This window comes from Triticum aestivum, chromosome 4B (genome assembly GCF_018294505.1).
Source record: "Triticum aestivum cultivar Chinese Spring chromosome 4B, IWGSC CS RefSeq v2.1, whole genome shotgun sequence".
Taxonomy (NCBI): Eukaryota; Viridiplantae; Streptophyta; class Magnoliopsida; order Poales; family Poaceae; genus Triticum; species Triticum aestivum.
Genome location: NC_057804.1, coordinates 660323938 through 660342779, shown reverse-complemented (window position 1 = coordinate 660342779; position 18842 = coordinate 660323938). Strand labels below are relative to the sequence as shown.

Below are 18842 nucleotides of genomic sequence, written 5' to 3'. Positions count from 1 at the left end.
ACGAAGGGAGGACGTTGTTGCATGTAAAAGATAGGTGCAAATGATATAACGAGTTACTGGAGTTGAGGTAGGGTCGATTGGATCTCCCCACCATTTTGAACAAGCAGCCGTGATGAAATATAGTCACTCACTGGCGACACCCCCACGAGGGTCACAACAAAGTGCGCCACTACCACTGTGTCTGTACGGGCGGGCAAGCATATTCATCATGAACTAGCAGGGAGAATAGAGCCATGGCGATGCGCCCAACAGGGACATGACACCCGCAAGCATCACGACATAGGCGTTGAGGCTCTGAGCTTTCACTCAGACCCTCCCCAACACCTAGCCAAGGGGGACTCAGGCCACTAGAACCACCACAACAGGTCGAGAACTCAAGATCAGGATAAGCCCTTTGCCACCACCGACGGCGACAGCTTCACCAAGACTACTAGCCATAATGCACCTCGCGCACCCCGATGGCCAAGAAACACCGCCATTCTACTCAATGGAGAGCTAATGTCCATCCTGCCATCTAGGGTCGTCGCCCCGACGTCCAACACTCCAACCCTGCGCACCTCCACCAACATGTTGGTTCAAGATCATCGGTGGAGGACATCAAACACTAGCAAGGCTTGGCCCGACCCAAGCCCACAACCACGACAAGATCCGGTCGAGCCCAAGACTGCCAGTGACCCCATATGACCACGCCGGGTTGGTGCATGGAGATCACCATCGGAGGAGCCTCACCCACGAGCGGTGGAGTGCAACCATACCTTGTCTGCGGCAATCACCCATCATAGGTCAATGACCACGGTGCTGCCCCTGATTTGGGCAAGCGTCAACTTCGGTCAAAATTCCCAAATCCACAGACACAAGTGAGGTAGAACACGGCCCCACTGCTCATGGCATACCGCCTCAGGCAACTGGCCCACCTCCGACATCATGGGCTAGCAGTGGCGCCACTGCTAGGGTCTAGAGTAACCCACATAGATGGGGGAGTTGAGGTGAGAGGAGGGACACGCCATCGCTAACTATTGCCACTCGGTGCTTTGTCAGCATGGTGCCAACCGATGGCGGCGAGGGAAGGATGATAGGACAGGGGCCTACGGCCGACGATGGAGATGGCTTAGGTTTTGACTCCTAGAAGTTTTTTATTCGTTTGATCGAAACATCTTTTCTGTATCAAGACTAGCATACACACCTCCAAGAAATTAATCATTTATGATTGGCCACCAGGATTAATATCATTGGTGCATTTTTTACTGTAACAAATCATGCAAGTTGAGCGTAGTCAAGAAAGGCCATGCCTAATATCAGACAACAAGTAATTGGGGACCGAGAGAGTATATAATAGTTGTGCTAGCTAGGTGCATTCATGCATGGAATGACGCGCCTTGATTTCTTCCTCGTTGACCCAATCCGTTAACTACTTTTTTAGGTGAACTAGGGAATATATTCAAAGTTCAAAGTCGGAGCAATACAAGCAATGACTGGCAAAATCCCTAGGCACATACGGCAACCAGAGGGAAATGCTGAAGCCGCATTTGCAATGGCGTGATCTTCCAAATTTTCTTCCCTGCACTCATAGCGAAAACTAATTTTTACAAAATCATTCATGGACTCCTTTATTTCATCTATAACCAAAGCGTATAGAAGATAACGTTCTCCCTTTGATGTTTACCACTACTTGCATGCAGTCCGAGACGATGATCACATGTGTGACGTTGAGGTCCCTCTCCAAAGCAAGAGCCTCATTGCATGTGTGTGCTTCAAGGCTTGCAGCACCACCAGGCCCTCGAAGGTTACTGCTGAAGATCCCAAATAGTTGCCATCCTTGTCCCTGCATATCGCTGCGGCCGCCCCTGCCTTGCCATTGCGAGAGATAGCCCCATCAACATTTATCTCTACTGCATCTTCACCGGGCGCAATCCAACTGTGAACTCGGTGCTGGGGTGGTATTGTATTTGTGACTAGCTTTCGAACAGTAGCTATATCAAGGTCCTCCAAGTAACGATTTATGAAGCACATAGTAGATAGAGGACTTTGGAATTCATCATCATGTATGGCCCTTCTCCTTGCCCACCAAATTGCCCACATTGAGATGAGTACCCTTGCTAGCAGTGCAAGGTTGAAGAGTTAAATATCCCAAATTGCCCACATTAAAACTCTAGCACTAAGAGTATCCGTTAACTACTTCGCCATCTTATATTGTTAGACTCTAACGTCTCTAAGCAATCTAAATTTTTTCTTTCTTTTTTTGATATCACTCGGAGGACTCATGAAATTCCATTACATCTCTGACGATGATTTTTTTTAATCGTATGTAGGTTAAGTTGTTAACACACATCGTTAAATGTATAAATATATCTTGTGCATATATAGTACTATTCATGACAAGTCCGGTGGCAAATATATTGTTAGCTCTATTTTCTTGCATGCCTTGTTTTAGCTTCCTTTTGGTTTGAAACTCGTGTAAATCTGATTAGTCGGCTGTTTAATGGAAATTGATGAGGTGTCTCATTCTCTAAAAAAACATATGATTGTTCTCTGTTCTTCGTAAATTTAGAACTAGAAATATGATTTTTGCTACATTTTAGAAACTAGGCACACCGAACACCAGGTTCCAAAAACCAGCTCCGACATATATAGACAACATGCATACATATACGAGAAATGATTATTATCTGAGTTGGTTCTTTGTAACAAGCTTGTTATATAAGCATTTTATTCGTCTGATGGAAATATTTTGATCTGTTCTTTATCAAACCTACCAACGCACACCTCCGACATATCAACCAGTTTATGAGTGGCCTCCCAACCTAGTCACTGGATGCACTATTTACTCTAACAAAAGGGGCAGGTCAGGTTTGGTGTCATGAACATATGCAGGAAAGGCAACCGACATAATTAGATTATCGAAAAAGGGTTTCCCCCGCTTTGTATACAAAGCAACCAACCAAACCATACAGGGATAGGTGTTTGGCCGGAAGCAGCACAGTCACGCCCAAAAGAAACGACAGAGAAAGAGCAAAAAAAACAAATGCCGACAACGGCGGATCAACAAAAATGAAGAAGCCCCGCAATCGCTGCGCCCACCGGGCTCTTCCACTAGGCTCCAAGACTCCGAAGTGTCGGCACCAGTCAACACCTCCAAGAAGGATCGTGATGATGACGACGCTGCTGCCAAGGGTTTCCCCTGGTACACGATGAGGCGAGAGGAAGGGTAGCCCCCGACGCCCTCCCGGAAGGTCAGGTGGCACCCACAGGCGCCACCGCGCCGGAGTCGGCCACACCGACATGGGTTTCCCCCCATCCCAACCCACACCTCGGGCGCTCCGGATCCAGCCACCAAACCAACCACCACCCTGCGCCAACGCGGTCATGAGGCCCCCACGCCGTCTCACCATGGCACCGTGAAGTGAGGACATCGCGGCGAAGAATCAGAGCCGGGACTAGGGCATCAGCACCGTCGGCACGCGGGAGGGCCCCACCTCCACCGCCAGCGACGGTAGCCGTCCGGATGCAATAGCAGGAGCACACCAGGCCCATAGGCCCACTGGCCCGGCCGAGCCCTCATGGGCCCGTAAAGCTCCCGCCTTTGCGCTGCTGCCGGCACGCCGTTGGCGCCGACGCCCCATATCCGAGCCGCTCCTCCTCCTCACCGCGCCACAGACAACGAGACCACACCGGGGGGCCGGCCCGCTAGGGCCCAGATGGGGCCCGTCAGGCAGAGATCTGGGCCGGGGGCACGTCGTCAGCCACCCAGCACCACCACGCCGCGCCACGGCCAAGGAGCAGCGCCATCACCACGCCTGTCGCCGGCCGCCGCCGCAGGGCCGCCGGACCACAGCAAAGCCGGGCTGTACCGCCGCCACCTCCCTGCCCCGGAAAGGGAGCACGAGCGCGCGGGGACGAGAAGGCCCGCCGCCGCCGGCACCACCCGGGCCAGCGCCGGGGGCGCCCGACGGCGGCGGCGGGGGGAGACTGGGGATGAGGGGACACGCTGGCAAGGAGCTCGAGCTCCGCCCCGGCCACCTCCCAGGGAGGCGGCGCGAGGCGGATCTGGACGGAGGAAGGGGGAGGGCGGAAGGGGGGCGGAGGTGGGGCGCGAGGTCGGCGGTCGGCGGCGGCGGGAGGGCCGGCGGCAGCGGGAGGAGATGAGGGGAAACCCTAGCGCCTAGTCGCGGGAGGGGAGGCTTAGCCTAGCGAGTCCAAGGATAGCTAGCTATTCTAGTGGACTTGCTCAGGAACTTCGACATAATTAGATTTATGCCCTGAACTGGTCATGATAAAACTTTTAGCAAGACGATGCTAACTGCTCTTACTAAGATCGGCATATCTCTCCCCTTTGGTTAGGCAGGTCCATTAATGTTGTCGTCTCATCCTGCAAATACTCAACTACTGCGAGAGAAATTTGACCAAGTAAAGATATATCTGATTACCATGATGATAACAGGGGCTGCTACATATATTAGGTGTATTAGGTGAATTCGTGCACGGATGCACACACCTCGATTTCTTCCTTGTCGACAAAATCCGGTAGAGCTACCGCATTGTCTTGTCTTGCGAGATTTCATGACAAATCTTTTGGAAAAATATATAATCTCCTTACACTAGTGTCATAGTTTGAAAAGATAGATTGCACATCTTTTATAATAACTTCAGGAAAGAGCAGGTTGATAGAACTCCTCGCATAAATATACGAGAAATGATTACTATCTGAGTTGGTTCTTTGTAACAAGCTTGTGATAGAAGCATTTTATTCGTCTGATGGAAACATCATGATCTTTTCTTCAACAAACCTACCAACTCTGCACCTCCGACAAATTAACCGTTTATGTGTGGCCACCCAGTGTAGTCACTGGATGCACTGTTTACTCAGAAAAAGGGGCAGGTGAGGTTTGGTATCATGAACGTAGGCAGGAAAGCCAACCGAGATTGTTAGATTTATGCACTGAACTGCCCCTGATAAAACTCTTAGCGAGGGGATGATACTACTCCTAGTAAGATCATCATATCTCTCTTTTTGGTTAGGCTGGTTCATTAATGCTGTCGTCTCTTCCTGCAAGTACCCAACTACTGCGAGAGAAATTTGACCAAGTAAATATATATCTGATTACGATGATGATAACAGGGGCTGCTACATATATTAGTGTATTATAGGTGGATTCATGTATGGGTCCACGCGCCTTGATTTCTTCCTTGTCGGCACAATCCCTTAGCTACCACATTGTCTTGTGTTGCGAGATTTCATGTCAAATCTTTTGGAAAAATATATAATCCCCTTACACTAGTGTCATAGTTTGAAAAGATAAATTGCACATCTTCTATAATAACTTCAGGAAAGAGCAGGTTGATAGAACTCCTTGCAAGATGTTAACTAGTCTTGCTAAGATCATGTGAAAAGTTCCTGCTCTCCATGGTCATGGCCTGTGTGGCAGCTCTCCTTTTGGTTGGGCACTTTGTCCACTAATGCCGCCGCTTCTTCCTGAAAATACTCAACCACTTTGAGAGGTATCTGACCAAGTAAATATCATATTGACGTGATGATAACATACAGGGGCTGCTACATACCAGATGTATTAGGTGGATTCATGTGTGGATCGGGCGCGCCTTGATTTCTTCCTTGTTCACACACAATCTGCCGAGTCGTCTTATGTTGCTGGAAATCATGACAAATCTACCGGCAAATATATATGAAAAGCTTGGTTGCACACATTATTCTATATCAACTTCTGGAAAGAACAGGAGTAGTAGTCACTCTATATCTCTGTAGAAGTCATGCAGGCAACCATGAATCAAGCCCACGCATGAGTAGGTGACATAATTTGTCAAGGTCGGCCTCGAGCTAGAAAACGATTGATGGACATGACTTGGCTTTTCTCAACTGCTCTTTGATTAACTTTGTACATGCGCACCAGACCACCAGTTCAGACTATGACCAAGTATCTAATAACTGTATCTAATTACACTAGTGAAATTTCATTTATTTATCTTAAAAATATTTTCCTAAATAGTTATGGGTGGTGACTTTTCCTGGAACCAGCCCTGCATGCATTGTGGCGACTCAGCAGAGAGTTTCACTTTGCTTTTTGAAGGGAGAACGTGTCTTAAAGGGCACTTCTAAAGTTATCAAAATAGTTTAATCAGCAGCCAGAGACCTGTTCAATCTGTTGATCGGTTGCACTTGACTTTGTCTATTGCTCACGAGTTCTGAGCCTATATAAACACATGCATCCCCTGCATGTTCAAACCATCGTCACTCAGTCCACAAACAGAAATAGGAAGACGAGAGAACAGAAGAGCCAAAGACACTAAAACGAAATGGCATCCTCCTCTTCCTTTCTCCTCCTTGCTGCACTTCTTGCATTAGTCTCATGGCAGGCCACTGCTTCTGATCCTAGCCCACTCCAGGACTTTTGTGTCGCCGACATGAATTCACCAGGTACTATCCATTTTGTTATCATGTTTTCACCAAATACATATGTTGAAATCTATTTCTGGAAATTATATGCAAGCCAAAACAACTTTGTAAAATCTGAGCTTACATGTACATCTCTTGTGCCCCAGTCCGTGTCAACGGGTTTGTTTGCAAGAACCCGATGGAGGTCAACGCGGACGACTTCTTCAAGGCGGCCAACCTCGACAAGCCTAGGATGCCCAACAAGGTTGGATCCAACGTCACTTTGATCAACGTCATGCAGATTGCAGGACTCAACACCCTCGGCATCTCAATTGCACGCATCGACTATGCTCCCTTGGGTCAAAACCCACCACATACGCACCCTCGCGCCACTGAGATCCTCACGGTGCTCGAGGGAACATTGTACGTTGGCTTTGTGACATCCAACCAGCCCGCCCCCAACAAAAACAAGTTCCTCTCCAAGGTGCTCAACAAAGGTGATGTGTTTGTTTTCCCCGTGGGGCTCATCCACTTCCAATTCAACCCCAACCCCCACCAGCCCGCTGTTGCAATTGCCGCGCTAAGCAGCCAGAACCCAGGGGCTATCACAATTGCCAATGCAGTGTTTGGGTCAGACCCACCAATATCAGATGATGTTCTTGCCAAGGCATTTCAGGTGGAAAAGAATACAATAGACTATCTCCAGGCTCAGTTTTGGGAGAACAATCACAACTAAGTCAGACATTTGTTGATTACACGGAAGATTAGTACATAAACCAAGGATTTGGTTGAACTTCTGAAGCATCCTTATCTATAAAATAAATAGAGAATATGTCATGCCATTGTATGTCTGTAAGCCATGAATGTATTTCAATGTTATGAATAATCAACAATATCTTTTTTCATCACTCTGATATAATGTTGTATGCTATTTTGCATATTATGCGTCGTATTTCCCATAACAAACGAAAAATCGGGGTTGTTTTCCCTTCTCCGATACAATAGTCGATTATCTAGTAATTTAATATAAGTTTGCTGGTTTGATTGAACACATCGGGAAATTCTACATATATAGTGCTTGTGTGCAATACATGTGCGGTACTATAATGTCAGCCATTGGATATGATGAAAAAGGAGTTCCATCCTTTATATTATAAAGAATCCATCACCGCATTACAACCGAGTAGACCGATATAAACACACACCATCACCAGACACAATACACATGCAAGACAAGATACAAGGTGTCGGCCACTGACACACCACCCCACCGGCTACCAGGCTAACTACAGATATGCGAAGAACACCGTTTGGCGTCGATGGAGACCTTCACCATGAACCACAACGAAGAGGTGAGACGAACAACAATGAAGCTAGGACTCAAAAAGGGTGTCTTCTAGAGGGGTACGAGCACTGATAGCCGCCACCGCTCGAACATGTAGATCAAGTTTTCATCCGGAAGAAGTTGTCAATTGCCCAACAATAATGTGTTTACTATGCCATTACCTGCTTTCGAGAGAGAAGTCACTAGTGAACCTATTGCCCCAGGTCCATTCTCTATTATTATTTGTATTGCTTTATTGCTCTCTTTACTAATTTGCCATTTGACATATCATTGCCTATCACTATTTGCTTTTAACCTTGTAACTAGCAAGACGAAGGGATTGACAACCCCTTGCCAAGTTGGGTGCAAGCATTTTTTTTTTTGCGTGCGGGTGCTGCTTATCTTGCTAGCTTGTGGACTCCTATTGGTTCGATAAACGTTGATTCTTAACTGAGGGAAATACATTTTACTGTTGTGCTACATCACCCTTCCTCTTCGGGGAAATCCAATAGGTCCTATGGGATTAGCACGGAACTGGTGTTGCATGATCTCATCTGTAAAGCATCGAGGGTGTGTACCTCCTCAGACACTTGCAGTCGTGTGGCGTTCGTCCGACATGGTTACTATGCGGTCGCAATTGTAGTCACGCACATCACCGTTCTTTGCTAGCTACACCAAATATCATGTTTGTCCAGCAGGTGGGCGTTGCCTAGACTAATAGATTGATCGATGTGGGTTTTCCGAGCTTAAGGGCCTCTTCTCCATGGGTTTGTATCTCGTGGTGATCCCTGGTGGGTTGACTCCACCTCGGGCTCCATGCGCCTCGATGGCATATTTGTCTGTGCCTATCTGTCAATCTCTATCCCGGGGAGGACGGTCGAGGGTTTCAAGCCAGTCACGTTTTGAAAGCGCGCTGTCCTCGGCCTCCGCGTCCAACTAGTCCAGCAAGTTTCTGTGGGGTAAGATCTGTTAGCACCAATCTGTTCGAGCTTGCCCTTGGGCCTCCTCTCGGCCCTAAGGAGCTCGGTCCATATGTCGTTTAGCTCATCTTCTTCGGTCTTGAGACGTTGGGACTTCTTTTTGATGCTTTTGGTCGTACTAGCCAACCGCTTGCACAGAGTTTTGAGTTGGGGTACCTCAAGGGGTTGCTCGAAAGCGTCATACTCATCGGGGGCGGAGGCTTCCTTCCTCCTTGTCCTCCAAATTATATTCTTCATCGTTGGGGTCATCGACGTCCCCATTGATCATGTCGTCGCCGTTGTTATTGCCGGCGCCATTGTCTAGTGTGTGGATTAACTCTTTTCCCGTGTCTCAGTGGAAATTGGTTATCTATGGGGCAGACAACAATTCATTGGACTATATGGAAACTAGGAACTCTGCTTGCTTTAATTTAAAAAATCCTAGATGATCATGTTGTTCTATTCTAGAGCCTAATAGTTGGAGCATTTTGCAGAAACGACGAGACGGAGGAAGAGTTGAAGAAGGGGTCTTAAAGATCAATCTGGTGATTCGGGAGGAGTATGCTTGAGGCCATGGTTGGAACCCGATTGTGCTCAGGATTGCAGTGTGAAAAGTTGAATGTGAAAAAGTTTCTTAGTAGAGTTGTTCTTGTGGTCTCTCCCTTTCTGGTGCATGTGAGACTTAGTTTATTGTTCCCCCGCTGTGAACCTGTTCTTTTGGTTAGCAAATAGCCTATTTTCCTGCATGTCTTGTTTTAGCTTCTTTTTGGTTCCAAACTCTTCTAAACTTGATTAGCCGTTTGTTTAATGGAAATTGATGAGGATGCTCATTCTCTAAAAAAACTTATGATAGTTATTTTTTCTTCTTAAATTTAGAACTAGAAAAATGATTTTTTTTCTACATTTCAGAAACTAGGCACACCAAACCAGTTTCCAGAAACCAGCTCCGACATATATAGACAATATGCATAAATATATGAGAAAAAAATATTATCTGAGTTAGTTCTTTGTAACAAGCTTGTGATAGAAGCATTTTATTTGTCTGGTGGACATATCTTGATCTTTTCATTCACAAACCTACCAACTCGCACCTCTGACAAATTAATCAGTTTATGTGTGGCCACCCAGCCTAGTAACTGGATGCACTGTTTACTCTAACAAAAGGGGGCAGGTGAGGTTTGGTGTCATGAACCTAGCTAGGAAAGCCAACCGAGATTGTTAGATTTATGCACTGAACTGGTCATGATAAAACTTCTAGCACGAGGATGCTAACTACTCTTACTAAGGTCGTCATATCTCTCCTTTTGGTTAGGCAGGTCCAATTAATGTCGTCGCCTCTTCCTACAAATACTCACCTGCTGCGAGAGAAATTTGCCCAAGTAGATACATATCTGACTACCGTGATGATAACAGGGGCTGCTACATATATCAATTGTATTAGGTGGATTCGTGCATGGATCGACGCACCTCGATGTCTTCCTTGTCGGCACAATCCGCTAGCTACCGCGTTGTCTTATGTTGCTGGATTTCATGACAAATCTGTTGAAAAATATATATTTTGTTTATATTAGTGATCATAGTTTGAAAAGATAGATTGCATATATTTTATAATAACTTCTGTATAGAGCAGGTTGATAAAACTCCTGGCAAGATGTTAACTAGACTTGCTAAGATCATATGAAAATTTCCTGCTCTCCATCATCATGGCTTCTGTGGCAGCTCTCCTTTTGGTTGGGCACTTGGTCCACTAATGCCGCCGCTTCTTCCTGAAAATACTCAAGTACTTCGAGAGACATCTGACCAAGTAAATATCAGATTGACGTGATGATAACGTACAGGGGCTGCTACATATAGCAGATGTATTAGGTGGATTCATGTGTGGATCGACGCGCCTCGGTTTCTCCCTTGTTCACACACAATCTGCCGCGTCGTCTTATGTTGCTGGATTTCGTGACAAATCTATAGGCAAATATATAATTTCATAGTTTGAAAAGCTCAATTGCAAACATTATTCTATATCGACTTCTGGAAAGAACAGGAGTAGGAGTCACTCTATATGTCATTAGAAGTCATTCATGCACCCATATGAATCAAGCCCACGCACGAATAGGTGACATAGTATGACCTTGAGCTAGAAAACGATTGATGGCTTTCCTCAACTGCTCTTTTACTAACTTTCGTGCATGCGCATCAGGCCATCAGTTCAGACTATGACGAAGTATATGATACTGTATCTAATTACACTAGTGGAATTCATTTATTTCTCTTGCCGGTGTTTCCTATCTAAAAAATATTTTCCTTGATAGTGATGGGTGGTGACTTTTCCTGGAACCAGCCCTGCATGCATTGTGGCGACTCGGTGAGATGGAGAAACATTCATAATTAGAGAGTGTTTCCTTATATTGCTTCTTCGAAGTGAAAACGTGTCTTACAGGGAACTTGTAAAGTTATAGTTTAATCAGCACCCAGAGACCACTTCAATCGGTTGCACTTGACTATGTCTATTGCTCACGAGTTCTGCGCCTATATAAACACATGTATCCCCTGCATGTTCAAACCATCACCACTCACGCCACAAACAGAAATAGGAAGACGAGAGAAAGGAAGAGCCAAAGACACTAAAACGAAATGGCATCCTCCTCTTCCTTCCTTCTCCTTGGTGCACTTCTTGCGCTGGTCTCAAGGCAGGCCACTGCTTCTGATCCTAGCCCACTCCAGGACTTTTGTGTCGCCGACATGAATTCACCAGGTACTATCTGTTTGTCATCATGTTTTCACCAAATACATATGTTGAAATCTATTTCTGGAAATTATATGCAAGTCAAATCAACTTTGTAAAATCTGAGCTTACATGTACGTCTCTTGTGCCCCAGTCCGTGTCAACGGGTTTGTTTGCAAGGACCCGATGGACGTCAAAGCAGACGACTTCTTCAAGGCGGCCAACCTCGACAAGCCTAGGATGCCCAACAAGGTTGGATCCAACGTCACTTTGATCAACGTCATGCAGATTGCTGGACTCAACACCCTCGGCATCTCAATTGCACGCATCGACTATGCTCCATTGGGTCAAAACCCACCACATATGCACCCTCGCGCCACTGAGATCCTCACGGTGCTCGAGGGAACACTGTACGTTGGCTTTGTGACATCCAACCAGCCCGCCCCCAACAAAAACAAGTTCTTCTCCAAGGTGCTCAACAAAGGTGATGTGTTTGTCTTCCCCGTGGGGCTCATCCACTTCCAATTCAACCACAACCCCCACCAGCCCGCTGTTGCAATTGCCGCGCTAAGTAGCCAGAACCCAGGGGCTATCACAATTGCCAATGCAGTGTTTGGGTCAGACCCACCAATATCAGATGATGTTCTTGCCAAGGCATTTCAGGTGGAAAAGAATACAATTGACTATCTCCAGGCTCAGTTCTGGGAGAACAACCACTACTGAGACAGACATTTGTTAATTACTCGGAAGACCAGTGCACAAGTGAAGGACATGGTTGAGTTTCTAGATATGCATCCTAATCTATAAAATAAATGGAGCATATGTCATTCCATTGTGTGTCTGTAATCAGTGAATGTATTTATACCTTGTGAATAATTGACAATATTATATTTGTCACACTAATATGATCTCATTTGCTTGTTTTGGAATCTGACGTGTCTTATTTATCAAAACAAATTAAAATTCTGGGTTCATTTCCCCTTGTTATGAAATAATAAATTATTATATGACAATTAAATATATGTTTAATGATGGGGTCAACACCTAGGATTTTCTTGCAATACATGTGAAGTATGCCATGGTTGGAACCTGTTGTGCTCAAGATTGAACCTTGGACCAGAAAAGTCTGTCCGAACACACGTATTGGAGGTTGTCAAAGATCGTCATCACTCCGTTCTCAATATCCACCTTGCATCCATTCTCGTCAAGTTTCCCGATAGAGATGATGTTGTTGCGAAGCCGTGGGATGTAGTATACTCCGGTGAGTATGTGATGTTCTCCCGTGAGACCCTCAAAGAGGACAGAACCTTGCCCGCAAATCTCCACATCTGAACCATCACCGAACTTGACCAAGCCTTTAACATCATATTCTAGCTCGAGGAATTTCTCCTTGCACCCCGTCATGTGGTTACTAGCACTCGTGTCTAGATACCATGACACGTTTTGGTTTCCGGATAACTTTGGTATTACTTTCTTCTCATGAAGTAGCACCTTCTGATTTGGTTTCACAACCACCGTTCGGATGAGATCACAAACTTCGGCCATCAGAAGAACTAGTCGTTCGTCTTCCTGCTTAGCCAAATTTGTCTTGATCTCCCGCTTGTTAAGCTCCAGACAATCCTTCGCAAAGTGACCCATCTCGTTGCAGTTATAGCACTTTACCTCAGACATACACAAGTTCCGTGGCTTCCGCTCTTTAGATTGGTCCGCCTTAGACCTTGTGGCTTGCCTTTTCCTTTGCCTTTTCCGTTTTGTTCACCGTGCTTCGCGCTGATCGAGCCTTCGCCAATGTTGCGCCTTACTTTTCTACTTCAGGACTCCGAATCTGCATGCAACTACATGAGTTGGTCACCACCTCCTCCTTTACCCTTCCGACAGTCACGGGCATTTTCTTCCCATGTCCGCAAGCGTCCGATCGCCTCCGTTATGGTCATGTCATCGATGTCGTAAAGCTGCTCCAGTGTGCCGATGATGTATGTGAATTTGTCAGTCACCAAACCGAAAAATTTCTCCATGATCTCGGCTTCCTCGATCTTTGCACCAAGCGCACGGATCTATCCCACCAAAGTACTCAGACGCATGGCATCGTCATTCACAAATTCAGTTTCCTCCATCTGCACTTGTGAAATTGGCGCTTTAGCACTTGTGCCCGAGCGTGACGCGAGCTTCTCCGATCCTCATCTCTCTGAGTGCGTTCCACGCCTCTCTTGGTGTCTCAAACTCTGGCAATGTCATCAGCACGGAATACGGCACATACTGGGCTATGGCGGCCATGTCACCTTCGTCGCACTCCTCATCGACGTCGTCGTCCGTGATAGCCTACCACACATGAAGTGTTTGAAGAATGATCTTCATGTTTACCGCCCACACGCCGTAGTTTGCATCAGTGAGCATGGGGTACTGGATGGGGATGTTACGATGCGCCAGTACGTTGGCGCCGCCCATACCGCCACCACTAGTTGCTGACTTGCCGCCCTTTTTTACCTTGTCACCATTCTTGTTCGCCTTGGAACCGTTGTTGCCGGACTTGGAGTTGACCGACTCCTTGTCGCTGATTGTCAAGGCTCTGATACCAACTGTTGGTTTTTGATCTTGCCAGATCAAATCACCCGAAGGTGTGTACGCACGTACAAGCTAGCAAGCACACAGGCACACTGCTTGATTGATGAACAGTGCCTATGCACGTCTCACCATATGTGCGTAATGTAGCCTGGGCTAGCTAGATCGATCGAATCCAATGGATTTCGACGAAACGGCTTCTCTCGTTGTAAACTTGTTGTCAAAATTGAACAGAGGGAAACTGATTTTGCGGTGCGGCCAACTTGCACCTTTTCTATTTTTTCCTTAGGTATATAGAGGGATACACACTTGCCACGTCCAACTCGCTGCCGACTTGGCAGGCAACCAACACGACGCAACCCTGACTCGGTACAAACACCTCGTCCGGTTTAGACTCAAACACTAGTGAACTATCTTTAGGACTCTCTACCTACGTAGACTACAACTAGGTTAATTTCTACACTTTCAGCCTGCAGACTAGTCTACTCTTCACCTTCCCGATGCCCTGCTTGTGCCCGACTCCGATAGCTCCCGAGCCGCCATGCACTCAAGTGCCATCTCCGAGGACAATGCAACCTTGTCAGTTCCCTAGCCCCTTCGCACAACGTCCCCACTCCCTTCCATCAATGGCAACCACAATGATGTGTGATGTTTACATTATTTTTAGGTGTCATATTGAGTGTTTAAGGTGATGTTTATGTTAACAAGTCATCAGATTATATTTAGTACCATGTTAAACGAGTAGCACATTCATTAGTTTAGAACTTGTTAGATGCAAAAGCTAGTACCCTAAAGGTGCTACTGACCTATCAGTTTGGAGTTGTAGCCATGGCCAGTGGGATCTACTTCATTTTACACCGACGGATGATTGCAATTCAACGTAAGTTCACTATGAGATCAATATTTAAAGCTGAAGACAAATGAATCAGGCGGTATATAAATGACAGTTCCATGGACATAAAGGGACAGCGATAACCTCTTAGCTAATCCGACATGGCAGGTTACAATATGTCATTTTAGTCTAAGTAGACCACCAGATAGCAACGAGGATAGGATTAGTGTGCGGATTAACTCTTTTCCCGCGTCCATGGAAATTGGTTATCTGTGGGGGAGGCAGCAATACGTTGGACAATTTGAAAACTAGGAACTCTGCTTGCTTTAATATAGAAATTTCACGGATGATCCTATTGTTATATTCTAGAGCCTAATAGTTGGAGCATTTCGCAGAAATGACGTGATGGAGGAAGAATTGAAGAACGGGTCTTAAAGTTCAATCTGGTGATCCAGGAGGAGTATGCTCGAAGCTGTGGTTGGAACCCGGTTGTGCTCAGGATTGCAGTGTGAAAAGCTGAATGTGCAAAAGTTGCTTCATAGAGTTGTTGTTGTGGTCTCTCCCTTTCTCGTGTATGTAAGACTTAGTTTATTAGTCCTTTGCTATGAACCTGCTCTTTTAGTTGCCGTTAGCTCTATTTTCCTGCATGTCTTCTTTGAGCATCCTTTTGGATCAAAACTCTTGTAAATTTAATTAGCCGGTCATTTAATGGAAACTGATGAGGTGTCTTGTTTTCCAAAAAACCATATGATCGTTTTTTTCTTAAATTTAGAACTAGAAATTTGATTTTTGCTACGTTTAAGAAACTAGGCACACTGAACACCGGGTTCCAAAAACCAGCTCCAATATAAATTTTTTGTAGAAAAGGAGGATGACTCCCGGCCTCTGCATATGGGCGATCCATATGGCCACTTTATTAATTATTCTCACAAGACCTTACAAAGTAATACCACAGTAAGCCTAAAGCCGCCGTCTAAGCAACAAACTGTCGCTACACCTATCCAGTTGATTAAGGGGCGCAGATAGCCTGGGCCTAATACCAAACAGACATCGCAGCCAAACCTAACATCTAAGACCTGAGGACCCATCTAGGACGCCTGCCGGGCATGGGTCTCGCCGGTCCGGCGTGCTCTCAGAGGCCGCCGCCACCAACTGCCACCGCTCCATCTTCAGAACTGTACTGATGCATCAACCTTGCTCGGTCTAGCTATCATCGACGCCACCATAGCGCCCAACGGCACCTCCTCCCTGCGCGCAAACAACTGAGCACGTCGCGGTCGCCACTGATACAGCTCAGCACCATGCTGCCAAGTACCACCAGCCGACACAGCTTGAAGTCTTTGGAGAATCTATTGTGCGTAGCACCTGCCGACCAGGCATGACAAAGCGTAGCACCTGTCGGTCAGGCATGACTTGACATCTCCACCGAAGCTTCGTGCAAGACGGAGCCGCTCCAACTCCTGCCTCTGACTTCCAGCGCTGCTCCACAAATGATGCTCCCAAGAGAGACACGACACCGCAGTGCCGCCATCGTCCGATCTGGAACACCAGATCCTAGGGTTTCCCCCAGAGCAGCACGAGTGGGTCGACAGCAGTTACATGACGAGGCCTCCATCAAGGTAACGGAGTAGAATGCCGCCATCGCCTGCCAACGGCTCGGTTTTCACCGGCAACCATGTTTCCGCACACTAGTAGAAACAGGGCTATCGTTCAGGCCTGGCCATCCCATTTGTCCCAGTTCCTCATGAACCGGGACCCATGGGGGGGTTAGTCCCGGTTCATGAGCCCAGGAGGCCGGCCGGGGCCTCGAGGGCATTGGTCCCGGTTCGTCTGGATCCATTTGTCCCGGTTATAGGCATGAACCGGGACCAATGGGCCGCGCTCCTGGCACACAGACATTGGTACCAGTTCATGCCTTTAACCGGTATATAAGGGGTGGCTTTAGTCCCGGTTCATGCCACGAACCAGGACAAATAATTTTCTATATATACCCATCGCCGCGGCAGAGCACTCCACAGTGCTCTGTTTTTTCAAGCCGGCGAGGGGAGGACATTTGGGTGCTCTAGTTCACCTCCTATGCACATGAGGTGTTCGATGAAATGCCCCAGCCACACTAGTTAATCTTTCTCCTCTCGAAACTCGACCTCCGAGCTCCATTTTCCCCGAGATTTGTCTAGGTTTAGCAGTCAGTCCCGTCCCATCCTCGTCTTCACCGCTGTCGATCGCCCGCGCCGATCTCGTCGCCGGCACCACGTGGTGAGCCTCTTGTTCTTATCTTCTTTCTGAAAGAAAAAAATTCTTACTTCAGATAGATACTTGTCTAATTTTCTTACTTTTATTATTCCTTGTTATTATATAGTGCGATGGTTTTGGTATCCGCCCCCATTGGCCCTCGTCCTGTTTATGGTTCAGATGTGGTATATATTATCTTTTCATAACTATTTGGTTCATTTATTGTTTATGACAATTATGCCGACCAATGTGACATAGATTTTATTTATCTAGGAGGTTGTTTAACCGGAAATTCCAACCGACCCTATTGTCGAGAGGTTAAATTTAGTTGAAGAAGAAAACAATTACTTGAAGGAAAAAATAAGAAAAATTGAGGAGGAGAAAATGATATTGGAGTTGCATGTTGCGGATGTCGTCGATGATCACAAGATCAAGATGGATGCAATGTGGTTGAAGATTAAAAAGATTAGAAAATATGCCATTCATACCGAAGCTTGGTATCATTATGCAGTTGGATCAGTTGTTACCTTGGTTGCGATTATGATCGCATTTGTTGTTGCATTGAAATGTTTTACATAATTTCAATATATGGTTTAATTAGATGCTCTGGAGAGCTATATGTTGTTCAATGAGAACTATGTATGTACTTTGGTTTTAATGTGATGATGAACTTCTATTAGTGACGATATGTGTGTGAAATGATGATACCATGCCAACTTGGAACCTTTTCAGAGTTCATTTCAAATGCTTTTCAATTGCATGGTCTTATAGCTCAAAATAATCAGTAAATGCATGAAAAATAACAAATGTAGTCAGAAAGGGTTATTAATTGATGATGTGGCTTTGAATGGTGCATTTTGAACACAGAAAAACTATGGAGTTCAAATAACTTAAAAAATGAATTCCCTTTGTAACAGACGAGTTTCCGTATGAAACCCTGATACTTCGAAAGAGATTGTCCGTTTTGTACACGAAGTGCGTCCAGTTTTTTTTTGTAACCCTCTCTACTTTCTCGCACATGCTATGTGGGTGAAATGATGATACCATGCCAACTTGGAACCTTTTCAGAGTTCATTTCAAATGCTTTTCAATTTCATGGTCTTATAGCTCAAAATAATCAGTAAATGCATGAAAAATAATAAATATAGTCAGAAAGGGTTGTCAATTGATGATGTGGCTTTGAATGGTGCATTTTGAACACAGAAAAACTATGGAGTTCAAATAAGTTAAAAAAATGAAATCCCTTTGTAACAGACGAGTTTCCGTATGAAACCCTGATACTTCGAAAGAGATTGTCCGTTTTGTACACGAAGTGCATCCAGTTTTTGCCGTAATCCTCTCTACATTCTCGCACATGCTATGTGGGTGAAATGATGATACCATGCCAACATGGAACTTTTTCAGAGTTCATTTCAAATGATTTTCAATTTCATGGTCTTATAGCTCAAAATAATCAGTAAATGCATGAAAAATAACAAATGTAGTCAGAAAGGGTTGTAGATTGATGATGTGGCTTTGAATGGTGCATTTTGAACACAGAAAAACTATGGAGTTCAAATAAGTTCAAAAAATGAAATCCCTTTGTAACAGACGAGTTTCCGTATGAAACCCTGATATTTCGAAAAAGATTGTCTATTTTGTACACGAAGTGTATCCAGTTTTTCCCATAACCCTCTCAACTTTTTAGCACATGTTATATGGGTGAAATGATGATACCATGCCAACTTTCAACCTTTTTAGAGTTCATTTGAAATGCTTTTCAATTTCAAGGTCTTATAGCTCAAAAAAAAACCAGTAAATGCTTTTATAAAACTCTAATAGCAAAAGGAATC

General features: G+C 45.6%; 2 protein-coding genes across 2 annotated transcripts; both read left to right on the top strand.

Moving 5' to 3' along the window:
• The first annotated feature begins 6194 nt into the window (after nt 1-6194).
• LOC123093968 (germin-like protein 8-5) lies at nt 6195-7290 on the top strand. The gene is made up of 2 exons (XM_044516030.1): nt 6195-6427; nt 6553-7290. Exons 1-2 carry the CDS (start codon nt 6307-6309, stop codon nt 7119-7121), a joined length of 690 nt encoding a protein of 229 aa, XP_044371965.1. The 5' UTR covers nt 6195-6306; the 3' UTR covers nt 7122-7290.
• Nucleotides 7291-11233: 3943 nt separating this feature from the next.
• On the top strand, nt 11234-12300 carry LOC123093967 (germin-like protein 8-11). The gene is made up of 2 exons (XM_044516029.1): nt 11234-11417; nt 11542-12300. Exons 1-2 carry the CDS (start codon nt 11297-11299, stop codon nt 12108-12110), a joined length of 690 nt encoding a protein of 229 aa, XP_044371964.1. The 5' UTR covers nt 11234-11296; the 3' UTR covers nt 12111-12300.
• The last annotated feature ends 6542 nt before the right edge of the window (nt 12301-18842 follow it).